The sequence below is a fragment of the Micromesistius poutassou genome (assembly GCF_964030765.1).
Source record: "Micromesistius poutassou genome assembly, chromosome: 20".
NCBI classification, from domain to species: Eukaryota; Metazoa; Chordata; class Actinopteri; order Gadiformes; family Gadidae; genus Micromesistius; species Micromesistius poutassou.
Window position 1 is genome coordinate 8,702,620 of NC_140290.1, and position 18,623 is coordinate 8,721,242.

General features: G+C 51.5%; 1 protein-coding gene across 1 annotated transcript in view; it reads right to left on the reverse strand.

Moving 5' to 3' along the window:
• Positions 1–18,623, reverse strand: part of pkhd1l1.1 (PKHD1 like 1, tandem duplicate 1) — a gene marked incomplete at both ends in the record, with an annotated part of 55,145 nt that overhangs the window by 2,650 nt on the left and 33,872 nt on the right. The window contains 31 exons of the mRNA XM_084484841.1: positions 156–307; positions 645–992; positions 1,541–1,676; positions 1,981–2,138; positions 2,504–2,668; positions 3,005–3,237; positions 3,717–3,882; positions 4,050–4,166; positions 4,275–4,386; positions 4,900–5,022; positions 5,435–5,583; positions 5,832–5,922; positions 6,057–6,178; positions 6,299–6,425; positions 6,830–6,933; positions 7,282–7,455; positions 8,031–8,160; positions 8,524–8,642; positions 9,161–9,290; positions 9,776–9,942; positions 10,307–10,386; positions 10,817–10,985; positions 11,324–11,480; positions 11,875–12,026; positions 12,559–12,753; positions 13,147–14,179; positions 14,609–14,745; positions 15,402–15,643; positions 16,858–16,987; positions 17,682–17,891; positions 18,302–18,458. Coding sequence (XP_084340967.1) covers positions 156–307; positions 645–992; positions 1,541–1,676; positions 1,981–2,138; positions 2,504–2,668; positions 3,005–3,237; positions 3,717–3,882; positions 4,050–4,166; positions 4,275–4,386; positions 4,900–5,022; positions 5,435–5,583; positions 5,832–5,922; positions 6,057–6,178; positions 6,299–6,425; positions 6,830–6,933; positions 7,282–7,455; positions 8,031–8,160; positions 8,524–8,642; positions 9,161–9,290; positions 9,776–9,942; positions 10,307–10,386; positions 10,817–10,985; positions 11,324–11,480; positions 11,875–12,026; positions 12,559–12,753; positions 13,147–14,179; positions 14,609–14,745; positions 15,402–15,643; positions 16,858–16,987; positions 17,682–17,891; positions 18,302–18,458 — 5,685 coding nt within the window. The remainder of the gene's footprint in view (positions 1–155; positions 308–644; positions 993–1,540; positions 1,677–1,980; positions 2,139–2,503; positions 2,669–3,004; positions 3,238–3,716; positions 3,883–4,049; positions 4,167–4,274; positions 4,387–4,899; positions 5,023–5,434; positions 5,584–5,831; positions 5,923–6,056; positions 6,179–6,298; positions 6,426–6,829; positions 6,934–7,281; positions 7,456–8,030; positions 8,161–8,523; positions 8,643–9,160; positions 9,291–9,775; positions 9,943–10,306; positions 10,387–10,816; positions 10,986–11,323; positions 11,481–11,874; positions 12,027–12,558; positions 12,754–13,146; positions 14,180–14,608; positions 14,746–15,401; positions 15,644–16,857; positions 16,988–17,681; positions 17,892–18,301; positions 18,459–18,623) is intronic.

Below are 18,623 nucleotides of genomic sequence, written 5' to 3' on the forward strand. Positions count from 1 at the left end.
ATTGTTTTGTATTTGTAGAATCACAATAATTATGTTTGTATGATTTTTTGGAATATTTGTATTTTGTTGTTGTGGTATTCATGTTTTTTTTGGGGCATTTGTTGTGTGGTTTGATTTATGGGTTTTGGGTGAGGAGGGGGGAGGAGGAAATGCACCTGGTTCCAGGAGGGGTCTGAGGCGGGGGGCGGCGGTGCGGTGATGCCCACGGAGGAGACGTTGAAGCCGATGGACTGGCTGAGGTTCCCGGACACCGCCGCCTGGCCCAGGTCGTCAGCCATGGACTGGAGCTCCACGAAGGCTGCCTCATCTGGGGGAGGGGGGGAGTCATGAAGGGGGAGTCCCACTCTGGTGTGTCGGTAACACTTTAGTACAATAAGACTGCATTTAATAAACCATTAATCCACCCTTTAATTAACCTTTTATTTTAGGTTTAAGTACTCATAAACTTAAAGTACTACACGTGAGTACAGCACTAACGTGAAGTAAAGTGTCTTTCGGTACTTTTGGCAATGTGAAGAACTTGAAGTACTTCACGTTAGCACAGTACTCACGTCTTTCAGTACTTTGACCAACTTAAAATACTGTACTTCGAGTTGGTCAAAGTACGGAGCGACACTTGACACAACCCCCCTCCTCCTCCTCACCGTCGGTGGAGTTGGAGGTCTGCTGCACGGGAGGCTTCTGGATCTCCACCTCCACGGTGAGCCCCGACGCCGAGCGCTTCCTGCGCCGGGCGCCGCCGTCCTCCCGCACCACCTTGGTGATGCGGATCATGCTGGAGGGCACCTTGAGGAACAGCGCCAGGTTCTGCACCAGGCTGTCCCCGAAGAACTCGTCCTCCGTCATGGCGGGCAGGTTGAAGGCGATCACCAGCAGGGGCGACGTGCGGACCTCCACCGGCTCCGAGCCGCGCACCAGCAGCTGCAGCATCTTGGTGTCCCGGTCGAAGAAGTTGGTGCCCAGGGAGGAGTTCAGAGCCGGGACGTAGTGGCCTGAGGGGAGGGGAGAGGAGACGGAGCAGAGCGGAGAGAGATAGAGGGTATGTAAACTGGTTTCCTGTCTGTCTTGTCTGTTATATGTCGCGCTGCTGTGCTTGGCCAGGCCTCTCGTGGCAAGAGAGATGCTCTCGATGAGACTGACCTGGTTCAACAAAGGTTTGAATACGAATAATAGAAAGAAGGTTAGCGGTGTTAGTATGTAAGTGAAGGGGTTTAGACGCATGACACCTCTGGCTCTGTACTTCACCCCTCATACATCACTTCTGTTGTTCTGATGCTGTGGCCCAATGTTTAACTCACAGAAAGCATCCTAGTAGCATGCATTAGTTTGCTATTAGTATTTAGTCATTTGGCGGAAACATTTACCCAAATGACTCACAGTTACAGGTAATTAAAGACCAGGTAGGGGTTAGGGGCATCTCAGCCAGAGGATGCCTACAGGTTTGGCTGTGGACATTCGGGATGGAACCCAGAAGCCTCTGCCTGGTGTGTGTGCGTGTGCATGTGCATGTGTGCGTGTGTGTGTGTAGTGTGAGGTGTACCAGGGTATGAGGGCTCCATCGTGGTGTAGTCGGTGTTCTGTGCGTTCCACTCAGCGTTGGTGGGAGCGATCAGCTGGTTGTCCACGTAGACGTCCAGCCGTTTGGGCTTGGAGTAGAAAATGGACACCAGGACACTCTGGAGAAGGAGAGGGAGGGGGAGTGGCACACGATTAACGGTGGAGAGGGACAAAACGCTGTGTGTTCTAAATGCTGTCCCATATTTAAACATCATCACCTTGATAAATCGTTCAATTCCATCCCATAAATTCAACCAGGGCTTTCCCCCGATCCAACAGTCAAATCCCAATTCAAGATTAGATTAAATCAAACCTATCGGTTACAACATGTCCTCGTCGTTTTAAAATGTGATCAAACATAAAGTGGTTTTATCCACTTCACAAGCCACGCCCCCCTGTGCTGCCACGTGGGCGTGGCCTCACCTCCGTGGGCGGGGCGTTGAGCAGCATGAGACGTAGCTTCTGGGGGCTGACGCTGGAGAAGAAGACGTCGAAGGCGTGGCCCGTGGCCACCATGGCGTGGAACAGGGACAGCCTCAGCTGGCAGGTGTAGCCGCTGCACCAGCCGTGGTCCTGGGGGCCTGGGGGGGGCGGGCAGAGTAACAGTCAGCTCCATGCTTCACGCTAGCCAAGGCAATGGAGGATCGCTAGCTAAATGTGCATGAAAAACAATTAGCTTCACACTAGCCAAAGCAGTTGATGAAGGCTAGCCAAATATGTACATCTGTAAAATGACAAGCCTCATGCTAGACAAAGCTAGCGATGAATGATAGACAAAGAGCCTTCTAAAACGAAAACAGTTGATGAACATTAGTTAAAGTATCAATTAAATGCATTCAATAAAAAACATCAACGTTACAATACCCAAACACATTGAAACACTAAACAAAGTTCTGGTACTTCAACCCTGGTGTGGCGACCCCTGGTGGCGAGGACTCGCGCCTACCGTTGATGAGGTCCACGAAGCCGTCTCCCAGGATGGCCACGGGGGACAGACGGCGGGTCTCTGTGTCGGCATCCATGCTCTCGATGGCCAGCAGGCGGTAGTTCAGGCCGAAGCACTTGTAGCTCTGCCAGGCCGGCATGTAGGTGCAGTTCTCCCTGATCACACCTGGGAGAGGAGGGGGGGCGGAACGGACCAATGAGGACCTCAAGAGTGGAAATGCATGGGTTCCTATTGCTGACTTTATACCATGAGCTATTATTATTATGCTATGTTGATATTTTACCTAAAATAAATGACAAATATTTCCTAAATGTCCAAAATGTCCTCTAATTTCCCTCAAAGCTATTCAAGCTACTTCTCTAGCTGCTGTAGTCCTAGAACCTTAATGCTAACTTGAGCCACAATGCTACTTCTCTAGCTGCTGTAGCTCTAGAACCTTAATGCTAACTCAACCCACAACCCAACCCAGCCTCCAGCCCCCCGTACCGCCGGCGGCCCTACCTTTGTTGGGGGCGATCTGGTCCACGGGGATGCGGCTGCCGTTGGGGTAGGTCAGCATGACCTTGGGGATCCGGTAGTCCCCCAGGCCCCTCCGGGGGTCCCCGTTCCACGCGTACTCTGACTGGGGGACCACCGTGCCCACGGCGCCCAGGAAGGAGCCGTCCAGGTCCTTCAGCATGCTCTTCTTCTTGGAGTCGCATTCCATGTCCACACAGTCAGACGGGTTGACCTTACTGGGGTCAGACACACGCAAACACGCTCTGAGCACACTGGGAACCCGTCAGAACCTGGGACCTAGAACCGAGGCTGTATAGATTCTGGGTCACGGGAACCTACGCTACCGCGCAAGCGGCTTTGTGCCTTGCTGCTAATTCCCCTTAACTTGAGTTGTATTTTAAAGTTAAGGGTTAGAGTTAGAAAGAAAACCCAAGATGGGGATTTTTGAAGTGCTAGCGCTGAACAAAAACAAAAGCTTTCCTTTCGCTTTGACATTTTGATGAACATTTAAATAAAGGGTTCATAAAGGGTGCATAGAACACTTGGAACTGTTCCAACCTTCATCTCCAGAGCGACCAGGTTATCGTTAAGGTGCAGGTAGTTTATAGGCAGCTTGCCCAAGGATAGGCTAGGCGGCTGGGAGTCAAACTCCCGAGCCACTACACTGTCCCCCTAAACCCCCCCTTTAGCCCCGACATAAAGGACTGAAACCCACCCCACATCCGGCCGGTGGATGAAGACCTTGGCGTCCTCGGTGCTGTCGGAGATGGTGATGCGCTCCACCTGGATGGGGTGGTGCAGGTCGTTGTTGGTCGGGCTGGTCATGAACATGGCGCTGGACACGCCGGGACACACGCTCTTGAACGCCACAAAGATGGTGTCTGGAGAGAGAGAAGAGGAAGAACGCATCCTGAGCTTTACGCTAGTCGGTCTGGAGAACCCTGAAACATCCCCTTCATGGATCGTGGATCGCTGATCTGCGTTCCGACTTTCTCTCTCTCTCTCTCCCCTCCGCTGGGGTTGTACGGCTGTCGTCATGGATACCTACCGACGACCGTCATCAGCCCGCGGATGCCGTTGTAGTTGGAGTTGCCCTGGTGAGGCATGAACGGCGCCGCGTTGTGGCCCGACATGAACCACGGCCAGCCGAGTCCTGTGCGACCACCTGGCGAGAGGAAACGATTATGTTTGTAGTGGAAAACGTACATGTTGTCAAAAACAGGTTGTTTCTGAGTCAGGGCGTTGAGTCAGACGTGTTGATTTGACAGTCTACCATCTGGGAGTTTGGCCCCGCGTTCACCGGAGCTCTCCTGGATGTTGAAGTCCTCCATGGGCACGCCGTCAGAGCAGTTGAAGCCCGGGCTGGTTCCGACCACCAGGGAGTCCTGGCAACACCAAACAAGCGAGACGGAGAACTTTGTTACACAGGAAGTCCTTTTAGGGAAAGAACATCCCTGAGCAAACGTGGTCAACATGACACATACTAGACATCCCGTATATAAGAATACAACCTTAAAGGAAAGACAGATGAAAAATGACCATATTTGGGGAGGGACTGGGGTTTAAAGTTGGCCCAATGACGTCATTGGTCCGATTTGGGGAACTCAAATGCTGGTCCAATGACGTCAATGGACGTCAATGGAGTTTTCCAGGATAACTGACTTTTTTAGCAGAACATGTTTCTTCCACATCATGCGTATGGAGCAGCAACTCATATATAATAGAAAAAATCCAAGCATGCCAGGTCCCCTTTAAAAAGACACTGGAACTCTGGTGAATCACTTTCAGTTTCACTTTAACCACGACTCTCGTTTCAGTGTGTCTATTGTGGTGGTGCCTCGTAGAGGTGATCAGCGGCCCGGCGAGCCAGAAGGAGGACCCGAGGGAGGACCACATACCTGGACGCGGATGGTCTTGTCGGCGTAGAGGTGGAGCAGGGATGGTGGGGAGTAGACCAGGGGCATGAGACCCAGGCCGTTGTCCGCCAGCGTCACCTCGGCAACGATGACGCTCGACGGAGTCTGGGCGAGAAACGAAAAACAAACGTTCACCATTGTTTAAAAAAACATTCCTTTTCAACTGAATCAAGACGTGCATTTTCGCCTTAAAGTGGACGCCCTAGAAGTGAATTTTCTCATGAACTGACAGAGACAGAACAAGCAATTTGGACGTAAAAAAACAAACTTACTTAAAGGATTGGAAATCTAAGATTATGATGTAATTAATTAAAAACAATTTCAACATCCCAGAGCCCAGAACATGGCCAAGCCAACCCAGACTTAACGAATATGTTAAAATACATTGCTAAAGAACAAATTATTTAAAAATGAATTAGATATAAGAACAAGAAAATTCTGAAAAAGACAAAAGAACTAAGGGCAGAACTCAGGTGCACTACCCCACATGACCACCAGAGGGTGCCAGGGTTCGTACCTGGAGGTAGATGCCATAGTCGTAGCTCTTCCAGACGGTGAAGCGCCGGATGAGGCTGCAGCGGGGGAGGCCGTCCTTGTTCATGTACACGCCGTACAGGCCGCCGTGGGCCTCGTTCTGCTGCCACGCCTCGCTGCTGCTCGGGGAATCTGGGAGAAAAACATCAAACGCCAGGTGGCTTGGTGAGCACACAACTCTTTGGAGAATGAGGGCGCAAGGGAAGGTCTTTAGAGAATGAGGGAGCAAGGGAAGGACTTTAGAGAATGAGGGAAGGACTTTGGATAATGAGGGAGCATGTGAAGGAGTTTAGAGAATGAGGGAGCAAGGGAAGGACTTTGGAGAATGAGGGAGCAAGTGAAGGAGTCTAGAGAAGGGGTGAGCGTGTGAAGGTGGTTACCTGGGCAGGGCTCGCCGTCGATGCGGTAGCCGACCCGCTCGAAGCCGGCCACGATGTTGTGCTGCAGCACTACGTTGGTACCCTCGCTGACCTGGTGGGATACACACGCCACGCGATGAACACAAACACCACGCTCCAATCATTAAAACACACAAGCCAGACCTCAACACAACGCAACACCGCATCTCATTGCTGGGTGTTGCGGTTTGTCGTGCGAGGACAGACCTCGATGGCCGCGTTCCAGTCGTAGTTGAAGTCCTCCTCCCGGTCCTGGTAGGAGCCCGGCCAGCGGGTCAGGGTCACCAGGTTCCTACGGACCGTCACCGCGTTGCCCCAAATCCTGATCCCTGTGGACGCCGAACAACAAGTGAGGCCAGGTCCTGTTACCTATTACCCCATCTCCTCCCTACTATCTAACCCAAGGAATCTGTAACAACAGGTTGAGCAGAGCCAGCATTGTTCCTCACCCTCTCCCACCGTGTGGTGGACAACGTTGTCGTCCACCAGCATCCCGTCCGTTCCGAAGACGCCGATGGCGGGGGAGAAGCCGTTGTGGAATGCACATCCCTGGAGGTAGGACTCGTTCGCTGCCACCTTTTACAGAGGAAGAGAATATTATAATCAATCAATCAATATCTCTGCACACAATGCAGGCGTTGTAAAGGGCACATTACACACCCAGCATCAAAGATGCAGTACTTGTAGAACAAAGTAGTTGAATTGTCCAAATCATTTAACAATGTTAACATACAAACTTGTATTATGATTAGATATCATAGTGGTAGAATTTGCAATAACTTTCGGGCGTTGAATTTGATGTTAGGATGGGGATAGGGGTGGGGGTTGGTTTAGGGTTAGGTTGTCAGGGTTGGGTTTTAGGGTAAGGATGAGTTTGGGGTTAGATTTAGGGTTAGGGGTCAGGGTTGGGTTTTAGGGTAAGGATGCGGTTGGGGTTAGAGTTAGGTTTAGGGGTCAGGGTTAGGGTCAGTTTGCCGTACCTCTCCCAGGTTGAGGAAGGCCACGGAGTAGCGGGGGTCGGTGAAGTCGCTCCAGCCTTGCTGTCCAGAGTGGTGGAACTCCACGTTTCTGATCTGGGCCACGCCTTCAGGAGCGAGAGGACCGAGAGGACAGAACAGAACATGAAACACAGCAGAGAAGTCCTGCAGGGTAGCCCTGTTTCAGTTCCATTACAACCACCTTTTGTGGTTTGTTGGTCAATAGAAAATCCCAATTAATCCCAAGGACTGATTAATTAACCAAATGAAATGTAAATAAACCGAATAAAGACAGAAAACTTAACATGCTACAATGGGTGATATACATCGATGATCAATGGAGCACATGCAGGCAGTTATTCGAATAAATACGACATAAATCGAAAAAAGGACCAATGATACAGTAATAACAGTGATTAATCATGTCTGTCTCGTTCCAGGCGGGCGGTGCGTACCTCTGTAGTCGATCCCCGCCCAGGAGTAGGCGCCCACGAGCACCCGCGCCCCAAAGGACTCCTCAAAGAGCTGGGGGTAGTCCTGACCTATGACCTTTATGTTCCTGCTCAGCAGGCCCACGTCTGCCGACAGCGTGTAGGACGCAGACGTCCCGGGGACACTGTGGGTCCCGGCTGGAAGGAGGGGGGAGAGAGGGGGAGAGGGAGAGGGAAGAGAGGGAGAGGGAAGAGAGGGAGAGGGGAGACAGAGAGAAAGAGAAACGTGAAAAAAAAGAGGAAAGGAAGTTGGTGTGACTCAATGTTTTTTTCGTCGGTGTGTATATTCTACAAGAGGGGATGTGTATTTTCGAAGGGTGGTGGATTTTCAACAATGGGAAGTTTGTATTTTCTGATATTTCTTGGGGTGGGAGGCGGGGGGGGGGGGTGTATTTCCTAGGGTGGGGGTGGTGTGTATCTCCTGGTGTAGGTGGTATTTATTTCCCGGGGTAGGTGGTGTGTATTTCCTGGGGCGGGAGGTGTGCATTTCCTCGGATTGGAGGTGTGTATTTCCTGAGGTCGTGGGTGTGTGTATTTCCTGGGGTAGGAGGTGTGTATTCCCTAGGGTGGGAGGTGTGTATTCCCTAGGGTGGGAGGTACAGGGTGGGAGGTGTGTATTCCCTGGGGTGGGAGGTGTGTATTCCCAGGGGTGGGAGGTGTGTATTCCCTGGGGTGGGAGGTGTCTATTTGCTGGGGGCTGCTGGTGGACGTACCGATGTGAGTGAACTCCAGGGACTGGTTGAGGGTGAGCGTGAGGCCGTCAGCGGACACGGCGGTGATGTGGCGCGTCTCCGTCTCCCAGGCGTTGAACCCGGTGGTGGAGACGACCACCTCGTCCCCCGTCTGACGGACAACACAAACACACAAACAAAGGGTCAGACCAACAGACCAACAGGCCAACAGGCTAACAGAAATCAAAGGCAAACCAACTGACTCCATATTGTTAACTGACAACTAAAACATCGTCATTAACGCATTGACTAACAAACATTATCATAACAAATCTTATCTAAATAATCATATTATATCAATCGCCATATCATTTATCATATCATTGCATATGTTTTATTTTTAACCATATTAATAATTGTATTATTTTATATATTTGTGTTTTTTTTGTCTGAACCAGATAATATCTTCATTTGGACACCCGCTTTTAAACCCGCTATTGTGTGAACTGCCGGACGTCAACCGGTGACCCCTGACCTTCCAGTCCACCGATTGGTCCAGGGTGAGCGTGTCGGTGCCCGCGGCGGCGGTAGCGGCTAGCTTGGTGTGGTACACGTTGGGAGCTAACCCGTACAGCTCCAAGGTACCGAACACACCTGGGGGGCGACAGGGGGATACAAGGACCTCAATATACAAGGAGAACTATAAAAAAACTGTTTTCAAAAACAATTATCTCATGTGAAAGACGTATTGTAATATATTGTATCGCGTATGCACACAGTCTTATTCATTAAGTCTCATTATTTTAATTATTATTAAAATAAGATTTATTTGGTTTGTTTTTGTCTTTTTTTTTCAACATTCAACATTCAACATTGTAACGAAATGATTGTAAGCAGTCGAATCGATGCTTCCCTCCGTTCGAATATAAAAGACATCTCTGTGAAAAAGGCCTTGGGTCCCCAGCCTGTTTCCCTGGACGACCTCGTTTGCTAAACGGTTTCAGCTGCGTTAATTAATGCTCATGTTCACCTGTGTTCAGTGGTATCTAACGACCCCCTAGACCCCGCCCCTTGTCGTCTGTTCTCCTGGGTTCCTGAGTTCAGAGTTCTGAGGGTTTCTTGGGGTTCCACTGTTGGAGTGGTGAGCGGGGGCCCTTGGCGCAGGGACCTACCCAGAACCTTGGAGCCCTGGTTGGGGCCATTGGGCAGGGGCCAGTCAGGGGTCCGGTGGTCCCCGTTCAGCTTGATGTGGAGCTGTCCTCTGAAAGGCTCGTCGGACCAGCCGGCGATCAGCTTACCGCCCTGGAACCAACCGACGCAGACGGGTCACATGACAGTTTGAGGACTGTTTGATGTATTTACGCTTTTACTTGTGTAGAGAATATAGGAGAACCACTTCTTTCCACAACTGCGTTTTAGGAATGTTTTTGCTGTTAGAAGTCCTTCCATATTTAGAAAGTACAAGTCTAGCTGTTTGAATACAATGATACAGCAGATTTGACTTGTTAGTTGGAGGCGAACAGGCGAGGTTGAACAAATAAAAGTCCCGCCCACTTTGTAATTCAATCACTTCGGTTGAAGGAAGACTTTTATTTTCTTAACTTCTTAAACTTTCTTGATCAGCCACCTACGACCACCACAGAGCCTCCCATGAGTCAACCGTTTCAGTTGACCCCGAAAGCACAAACGTTTCTCTGAGCTTTACGAGTGGAACGTTCCGCTTATCGCCATAGAAACCACATCTCTCTCTCTCTCTCTCCCTCCCTCTCGCTCTCTCTCGCACAGACCTGGATGGAGATGTAGGTGGCCTCGATCACCACGGTCCGGAAGTCGGGCAGCGAGCGGGCCTGTCTGGCTCGGGCAGTGTCGTTCATGGTGTCGGGGACCTCCAGCACGCCGAGCACCGTCAGCTTGTTGAGGGCTGGGGTGTCCACGTCTAACACCACCCAGGAGCCTGGGGTCAGGGGTCAGGGGTCAGGAGCGTGAGCAGAGGGGTGACTCATGGGTCCTCCCTGTGTCCACGTTTAACTGGTGGATTCTCAGTACGAATTTAATGTGTGTGGGTGTGTGTTCGTGCGTGTGTATAAAATGACCTAATAATCCTAAATGAATGCTGCAGATAATTGTGTAAATTTTTTTTAGGGAATGGTACGATTTATCATTGAAAATCTGAAAGATTTAAATTCTTCAGTGTTTAGTAAAAAAAAAAGAGGGGAATTATACACCAGAGCATCAATAGTTTGTTTGGTTCAGAAATATAATATTATTCTGAAGGACGATTATGCAATTATGCGGTATATTCCTGTCAAAGCAGTTACCTGACGGGATCACCACGTCGGCGCCCTCTGCTGGTGCCGTGAAGCCTGAAGATTCCCAGAACGAGGTGTTGGACCAGAGACTAACGAAGAAATGGTTGGAATAATCAGGTATGACAGAGAAAACACACAGTAAATACACTTACTACTGAGTATCTACCTAATTCAAACATCACCGTGTTTACTTCCAATGATTAGTTTAATATTCCATTTGATGGTCCAAGTAATGCTTGACCAACTGCTAAAATCTATCCAGTTACAGTAGATTAGATGTAGGCTTACTTAACAGTATAAGCGTGGGTTTGCCTGTCTCTCTGTCTACCTGTCTCTCTGTCAGTCTTCTATTTGTCTGTTTTTGTCCATCTGTCTGCCTTTAGGTCTGTCTGCCTTTAGGTCTGTCTCTGTCTGTCTGCTTGTCTCTTTGTCAGTCTTCTGTTTGTCTGTCTCTGTCTGTCTGTCTACATGTCTTTCTTCTTTTTTTAAACTAATAACAGGAAACAGAAAGCGACGTACCCGAAGCTGTCGGGCCGGCGTGAGGGCGTGGGGGCCAGGGTGGCGGGGGGAGGGGGCGGTGGGGGGAGGCAGTCGGGGAAGAAGCAGCGGAACACCTGGAAGGCGACGGCCACATCGTACACGGAGCGGTCCACGCTCGCCCACCGCTGAGCCCTACTCTTACCCGAGACTGGGAGGACACACACACACACACACACGCGCGTGCACAACCACACACACACACACATGCGCACACGCACGCACGCACACACACACACACGCGCACGTACGCACGCACACACGCACACACACACATACACACACACATTAAAAGGTTAATACTCATAGTATTATGGTACTGACTCATGTAGTAGAGGTTGTTATGTTGATATTAGTAGTATTAGTAGTAGTATTATGTTACTGACTCATGTAGCAGATATTATTATGTTAATATTAGTAGTATTAGGGTACTGACTCATGTAGCAGAGGATATAACTAGGTAAATACTCATAGTATTGTGGTACTGACTCATGTAGCAGAGGTTGTTGCTGTCGTCCAGGTGCCAGTCTCCATTGTTGTTGTTGCTGAAGCTGAGGGGCGTGGCCGAGGCATTTCGCCGGTCTACGATATGGAAACTGTCCGGCCTCTGGGTCAGGTTGTGGCACATTATCACATGCTGGTCGGGCTGGGGGGTCAGATAAGAGGAATGGACGGAAGAGTTAGCTGGAACGTGATGTGATCCTTAACCTTGTCTAGGCATTGATGTATATCTACAACAGAGGAGGCTTTTATTTTGAAACAATAATCCAGATGCTTCTTTAGCTCTGCCTGTGTGTCGCACACGTGATACGATGCGTTTGCAGAACATACACTAATTTCTTTCTCCTCTACTTCGGATTAAAGACACGGGAGAGCTTGGATATTTATTCAACCTTTAGCTACGTGTCAAACGGTAGATACACCACACAACCACACAAAGATAGAGCCTGTGCTACACAACAGAACATCACCCGGTTCTGTCCTTGCGGTTCCAATATCATCATATATCATCATATACATGTTTTGGGTCGGCGAGGTACCTTGAAGGAGTAGAACCCTGCCGAGTATGTGATGTTGGTGATCTGGTCCACGTCTTTGAAGTACCAGTTGTACGTCTGTCCAGAGGGCAGCAGAGCCATCCAGCCCAGCTTGTGAGTGAGCCTCTTCTTCAGATAGGGAACACCAGCGGAGCCTGTCAGGGGAGACCAATACATGTTCAACCGAATACCTTCACACAGGAAACTGCACAGCCTATTGCGTTTGTAAATTTTCAATTATTCAGATTTTGATATTTTAAATGTAAATTTTTTATAATTTTATTATTGTGTCAGTGTGTGTATAAGCAGGTGCAAAAGGTACTCAGTACATAACACTGTGATCTGTTTGTGTATACATAGATATAAGGTAGGACATGTGTGTGTGTGTGTCTGTATGTGTGCCTGTCTGTGTGTGTGCCTGTTTGTGTGCATGTGTGTCTGTGAGTCTGTGTGTGTGTGTCCGTGTGTGCCCGTGTGAGTGTGTGCATGTGTGTGTACGTGTGTGCCTGCCCATGTGTGTGCGCATGTGTGTGTGTGTGTGTGTGTGCTTGTGCATGTGTATGCGTGTGCGCGCGTGTCTCGAGGTACCGTGCTCGTTGCTCAGCACCAGGTCCTTGCTCTGCATTTGTGTCCCTGTGTGTGTGCGCGTTTGAATGTGTGTGTGTGTGCGTGCGTGTCTGGAGGTACCGTGCTGGTTGCTCAGCACCAGGTCCTTGCCCCGCAGGGAGGAGGGCGAGGGGTTGTTGAGGGCCACGCGGTGGAAGTCCACGCTGGCGTCGCACAGGGCCCCCGGGAACGCCCCCCCACTCCACTCCGGGCTGGGCTTGCAGAGGGCCGGGTCCAGCAGGCCGCTCATGGGAACCACCTTCTGATTGACCATGCCTGGGAGCAAGGCACCGGAGGGAGGACGGGTTACACAGAGTGTGAACGAAGGCGGCCACAGGAAAACGTAGCGGTCAAGACGGATGAATACATCTCGTGAACAAAGTGTGCGGTTTGGTGTGTGTACACATTTACGATGCAACTTCACCGTGACATCCTCATGGGTTAATAGAAAGTAAGAGAAGAGACGTGGATATTTTGGGACGTTTTTCATAAACAACGCTTTCATCCACAGTGAGTTCCCAGTCCTCTCGGACGCGAGCCGACCGCGACCTCGGACCCCAGGACACTGAATCGACTCCCGGCTCCCCCCCCCTCGGACGCATCGGAGCTCAACCCCCCCCCCTCCCCCCAGCGCTGCGTGACATTCCCCCTCTCCGCTCGTACGCTCACCTGTGAGGGAGCCGTCCAGGTCCACCAGCTGCACCTCGTGCTCCCAGCGGAACGCCCCCCGGTTGGTGGTGTTGATGAACTCCACGCCCCGGAAGCGCACGGCCCAGCCGCCACAGTCGTGCACGCAGGTGCCGTCCACGGTCGTGACGCCGATGGCCGCGCTCCCGCTCCGGTCGAAGTTGACGAAGGTGGTGCCGAGGACGCTCATGCCGTCGTCGAAGGGCGCGATGACGCCGCGCAGCGTGCGGTACTCCCACCCGGCGCCGTTCAGCGCGTCCACGTGGCCCACCACCGTGCTGTTGGACAGCGTGGCGCCGCCCTCCTCACCAAAGTCCCGCACCGCCCACGGCCGGATGCGCTTGGCCTCCACGCCCGCCTTCTCGTTGTTGGCCATCAGGAAGCCGCTGAACTGCAGCGCGCCCGCATTCACCCACTCGGCGCCCTTCTCGCAGTTCCACACCGTCAGGCCGCGGTACACCGCGGGCAGGGGCGTGCCAGAGCGGCAGCCCCCGCCCACCATGGGGAAGTAGTCCTGGAAGATCCACAGGCCGAACCAGCCCTGCGAGTGCACGGTGTTGTTGGAGAACTCGCCCAGGGGCACCCTCTTCTGGCACACGTTGCGGTCGTAGGACGGTCCGTCGGGGTGCTCATGCATGCGGTACCAGAAGCCGAAGTGCGTGCCTCCGGCGGCGGCGTTGTGGCGCACCACGTTGTCCGGGTTGGTCACCCAGTAGGCGGCGGGCGTGACGTCGTCGTTCAGCAGGCTGGTGCTCTGCCGCACGAACACGGCCAGGTTGTACTGCAGCACGTTGCCCGTCTCCACGCCGTCCTCGATGAAGAAGGCGCCGCCCATGATGTCGTAGATGACGTTGTGCTCCACCAGCAGCCGGTGGGTGTCGTGGATGGTCACCGCCCGGTTGAACGTCTGGTGGATGGCGCAGCCGCGCACGTACGAGGCGTTGTGCACGTCGCCCATCAGGTGCCAGTGGATGGGGTAGCGGCCCAGACGGAAGGCCTGGCCCGCGTGGAACACCTGGGGGGGGGGAGGGAGGGGAAGGACGGTTCAGACGGAGAACAGGGTTGGCTTAGCTCAGGAGGTAGGGTTGCCGAGTAACCGGAACGTTGCTAGTTCAATCCCTGGCTCCTCCTAGCTGAGCGTCCGTGAGAAAGACACCTAACCATAACTGCTCCCGGTGAGATGGCTGTCGCCCTGTGTGGTTGACTCCTGCTAAATGCCCTAATTGTGAAGGTAAATGTAGAACACATGAACTATGAACTAACCATGAAGGTTGGTTATGAACAGAACTAACCATGAGTTGACTTTGACTTTGGCTGCTGTTTAAGATCGGAACCCAAGGCCCAATGTCAAATGTTCACCAAAACGAAACCTCTGAAGCCTTGTCTTAAAGTACACCAGCAGCCACGGCCGACGCTGCGGTCCAAACGGGACATGGTTGTGTACCTCCACGTGTGCGAGTCTCCCGACCGCCAGGTTCTCGTTGGGCCGGGGGGCGTGGAACATGATGCAGCCGCCAAACTGGTCGCTGCCCGTCTCCTCGCCAAACCTCCCCTGGAAGCAGGTCTGGGTGGCGAACTCACCTGAAACCCACCGCCAACAGGTCAACACAACTTTATTAGTATGACGCCAGTGATAGGACTTCATATACGCCCGCAATGGGATCAAGTGGGACGGCGTTACCTGATTCAAGGGCCGCAAATGGCCCCTAAAACCCAGTGTTTAACCCAACAAAGTTTTCATGGATCTTTTTGTCCGATAGAAAACAAGCGCTCTTGGAAAATGCTTTAAGCTGGGAGTAACGGACATCTTGTATTTTACTGAGAAGTTACTAACTTCTCTGTAAAATTCAATAAAATACAAGATGTCTGCTACTTAATAACTTTTACGCTGTCTGCTCTTCAGCTGGGAGCAGCAGATATCTTGTATTTTACAGAGTAAAAGTTCATAACTATTTTACAGAGAAGTTCCTAAAACGACCACTCTGGAAAAACGCTTTTAGCTGGAAGTAGCATACACCTTGTATTTTATTGAATTTTACAGAGAAGTTAGGAACTTCTCAGTGAAATACAAGATGTCTGCTACTTCCAGCTAAAAGCTTTTTTTCCGAGCCGTCCTTTTCTATTGGTTCTGATTGATTGTTCCATTCAAAACCTCTCTCCACTGAAGAAATTGATCCGGGGGTCCGCTGGCCCTTTAAGGGTGGGACGCATCGCCTGCTCGGGAACAACAACAGTACCTGTGTTGAAGCCATCGGGGCAGGCCTCGATCTTTTCCGCCCAGTCCATGTTCTGGGAGCCCCGGACCACCACGTTCCTGGTGAGGAGCCCCACCTCCGCCCGGCCCTCCAGCACCTTGCCACCGGGCAGCGGGACCGACACACCCAGGTGGGTGTGCTCAAGGGCTTCGGTCAGGGTGAGGGTCATCCCGTCGGCGGACACGGAGGCGATGGTCCTCACCTCGTTCTCCGACTGGCTGTGCCTGGAGAGCACACGTTTTAGGTGTTAACGGTGACACATTATACCACTGGGTGTGAGTGTGATCAGCCGTTACAAGCCGTTTTCAAAATCGTCCTCTTCTGACATCACAAGCGGGCGTGTCCACCTAGATGTGTGACGGATAGATGAGCAACGTTTGCTACAGTCCACTGGGTGGGCTGGTAGACGGATCTATCCAGCACACATCTAGGTGGACACGCCCACAGCTTGTAACGGCTAATCACACACACACCTGGTGGTATAATATGGGACCTTTAAAAAATAAATCACAAAAAACTGAACCCATGGACCGTACTGATTTGATTTTCAACGAATATACAGGCCAGATATTTAGAGCAATTGTGTCTACACACCCTCCAATAGAATGTGACAAATCTGATTATTTTAGTTATAGTTAGTTAAACAATCCTAATAAAGTGATCACAGGCTGGTTGGGATCTGAGGGCAGATCCACTGGAAACAGCCTGATTGTGAGAACCACAGGAGGAGATTTGCATGATTTCTGGTTTCGACCGTCGCCTGCAGCCAGCGCTTTGTGTAGCGGATCGGCTTGCTAAACGTCCCCTGCAGGTGTTTACAGGTAGGGGGGTTTCGTTACACAGGGTTAACCCTTTGTTTAGCTTTGTTCCAGGATAAAATAGTCCTGTGAGATTTGAGCTATTAGGGTGTAAGGTGTGTATTTATACATTTTCCTATCTGAAAGTGTGTGTGTATTTATAGATGCTCTCGTCAAAGTGTGATTATGTTATCCTGTGGCACATATCAAGCCACTGCTGCCAACACACATTTCCTCACTAACACACATTCAATCCTTGGGGACAATGGGGCCTCTTTGAGCGAGATATCCCCTGACCCCTCCCTGCTCCTTAAGGACTTCTTCTGTGGTATTTTAGGATTACAGCCTCTGCTAACCCTGACTGAAAGCCACATCCAGCTCATTTCTCTGATCCATCCATGTCTGACCCATCCGCTTAGCCCATCCGCTCCGGCGTTGCTATGCTACGTGTGACAAGATGGAAATGTTCCGGAATGTAGCGAAATGCGTGCATAGTGAAAATCACTAGCGGTGCCTGAAAGGTCCCAGTAATATAATGGAAAATATGTATGAAAAGTTTTTAAAATAAAGTTATTTTGTTTAAGATTTGTTAAGGTTCAACGTTACTTCCTGTGTGGGCAGGAAGGGGTGGTCCCTCGTACCTGTGTCCCGTGGAGGCAATGACGATCTCATCCCCCACCCTCCAGGTGACCCCCATCTTCAGCCTGATGGTGCTGGAGCCTGCGGAGGCCGTCTGGGCCAGGTGAGTCCAGGTGACCGGAACCGGGATACCTAGAGGACCACCGGTTCAGAACACACACACACACCCACACACCGTACACACACACACGCACACGCACACGCACACACACACACACACAGTCAGACCTCAGGGGTAGTGGTGGGGCATCAGGAGTATAAGCTCAGATTACTCCATACCATAATACCCCTCATGTCACGTGACAACCCGATTTAAAGAAAACACCAGATAGGTCAGTTCTGCTCAGCTCTGTCTATTGTCGTGTTACAAAGACAACGTTACTTCTGTAGATGGTTAGGGGCTCCGTGTTGTGATGAAGACGACTAGGATTACGTCGTGGACAACAACCGAGACTGCAGAGTGGAGTCTCATGTCGGTCTGTCAGTCGGACGTCGTCTTCAGGGCTGATTATGATTCCACGTCGACACAACGCAAGGGGGTTTACGGACCCGTTACGTCCTTGCGGACCCTCCTTGCGTCCACCGCAAGGGCCTGATGTGCGGGTCCCAAAAACTTTAACCTTGTGTCGAGAAGACGCAGCAGCAAAGGGGCTGTGATTGGTCCTCTCACTAAAACCCGACGCAGAACCAAAACAGGTTCACGACTGCTTCGAAGCCCCTGCGTGGTCCTTGCATTGACGTCGACGTGGAACCGTAATCAGCCCTTAACCGTCAAAGCCCCCTAAAGCGACATCATCACCTCATGGTTTCTGTAAGCGACCCGTACCGTGGAGGTCCAGCACCCCCTCGCGGACCGCCAGGGTCTTGGTGCCGTAGACGGGCAGCTCGGTGGAGCGCAGGTGGCCGTGCAGCGTGATGATGGCCTTGTGCTGGAAGGGCGCCCCCTCCTGGCCCACCTGCAGCCGGCCGCCGTCGGTGATCAGGATGTTCTCCGCCTGCAGCTCCAGGTCCTTCTCCTCGAACACCAGCGTCCCTCCTGAGCACGACGACACAACACAGGTCCCTCACACACACCGGGCTCCCTGTGGCCCACACTGTCTAAAGAGGAGGTTGGTGTAGCGGTGTTGGATGTTTGGTGTTGGCGCTGAACGTTCAAGGCGGCTGACTCTGCGGTCGCTAAATTAGGACGAACCCCGATGTCCTGCGACATGTGACGACACGGATAGTGAGGTGGTTTCAGTGGTCGTCCGACCGCGTGCTACCTTCTGATGTGTTGGCGCTCAGTGTTAGCTCCTGTTACCCGTTGTGTTAGCTCCAGTGTTAGTTCTTAGTGTGTTACCTCTCAGTGTGTTATCTCTCAGTGTGTTAGCTCCAGGTGTGTTATCTCTCAGTGTGTTATCTCTCAGTGTGTTCGCTCCCGTTGTGTTAGCTCCTGCTGTGCGTTACCTTTGATGAGGAGCATCTTGAGGACAGGGGTGCTCTCGTCCAGCAGGATGGTCTGGCCCTCGGTGATGACCACGAACGTGCCCTTCTCCGGGGGGGTCAGGCCTCCCCAGGTGAACCGGGACGACCACACGTCGATGTAGAAGAAGTCGGCGTTATCCTGGAGGACGCATTAAATAAATGTTGCTCAGAAATGGCCGCTCTCTAGCCGGTACCACTAAACATAGGAAACACATTTATGTGATTTGGTCGATAGACTTTAGTAACTATGTGATGTTTTTGGTTCTAAATCCTGACTTAGTAATGCTTTATGCACAATGTCTGA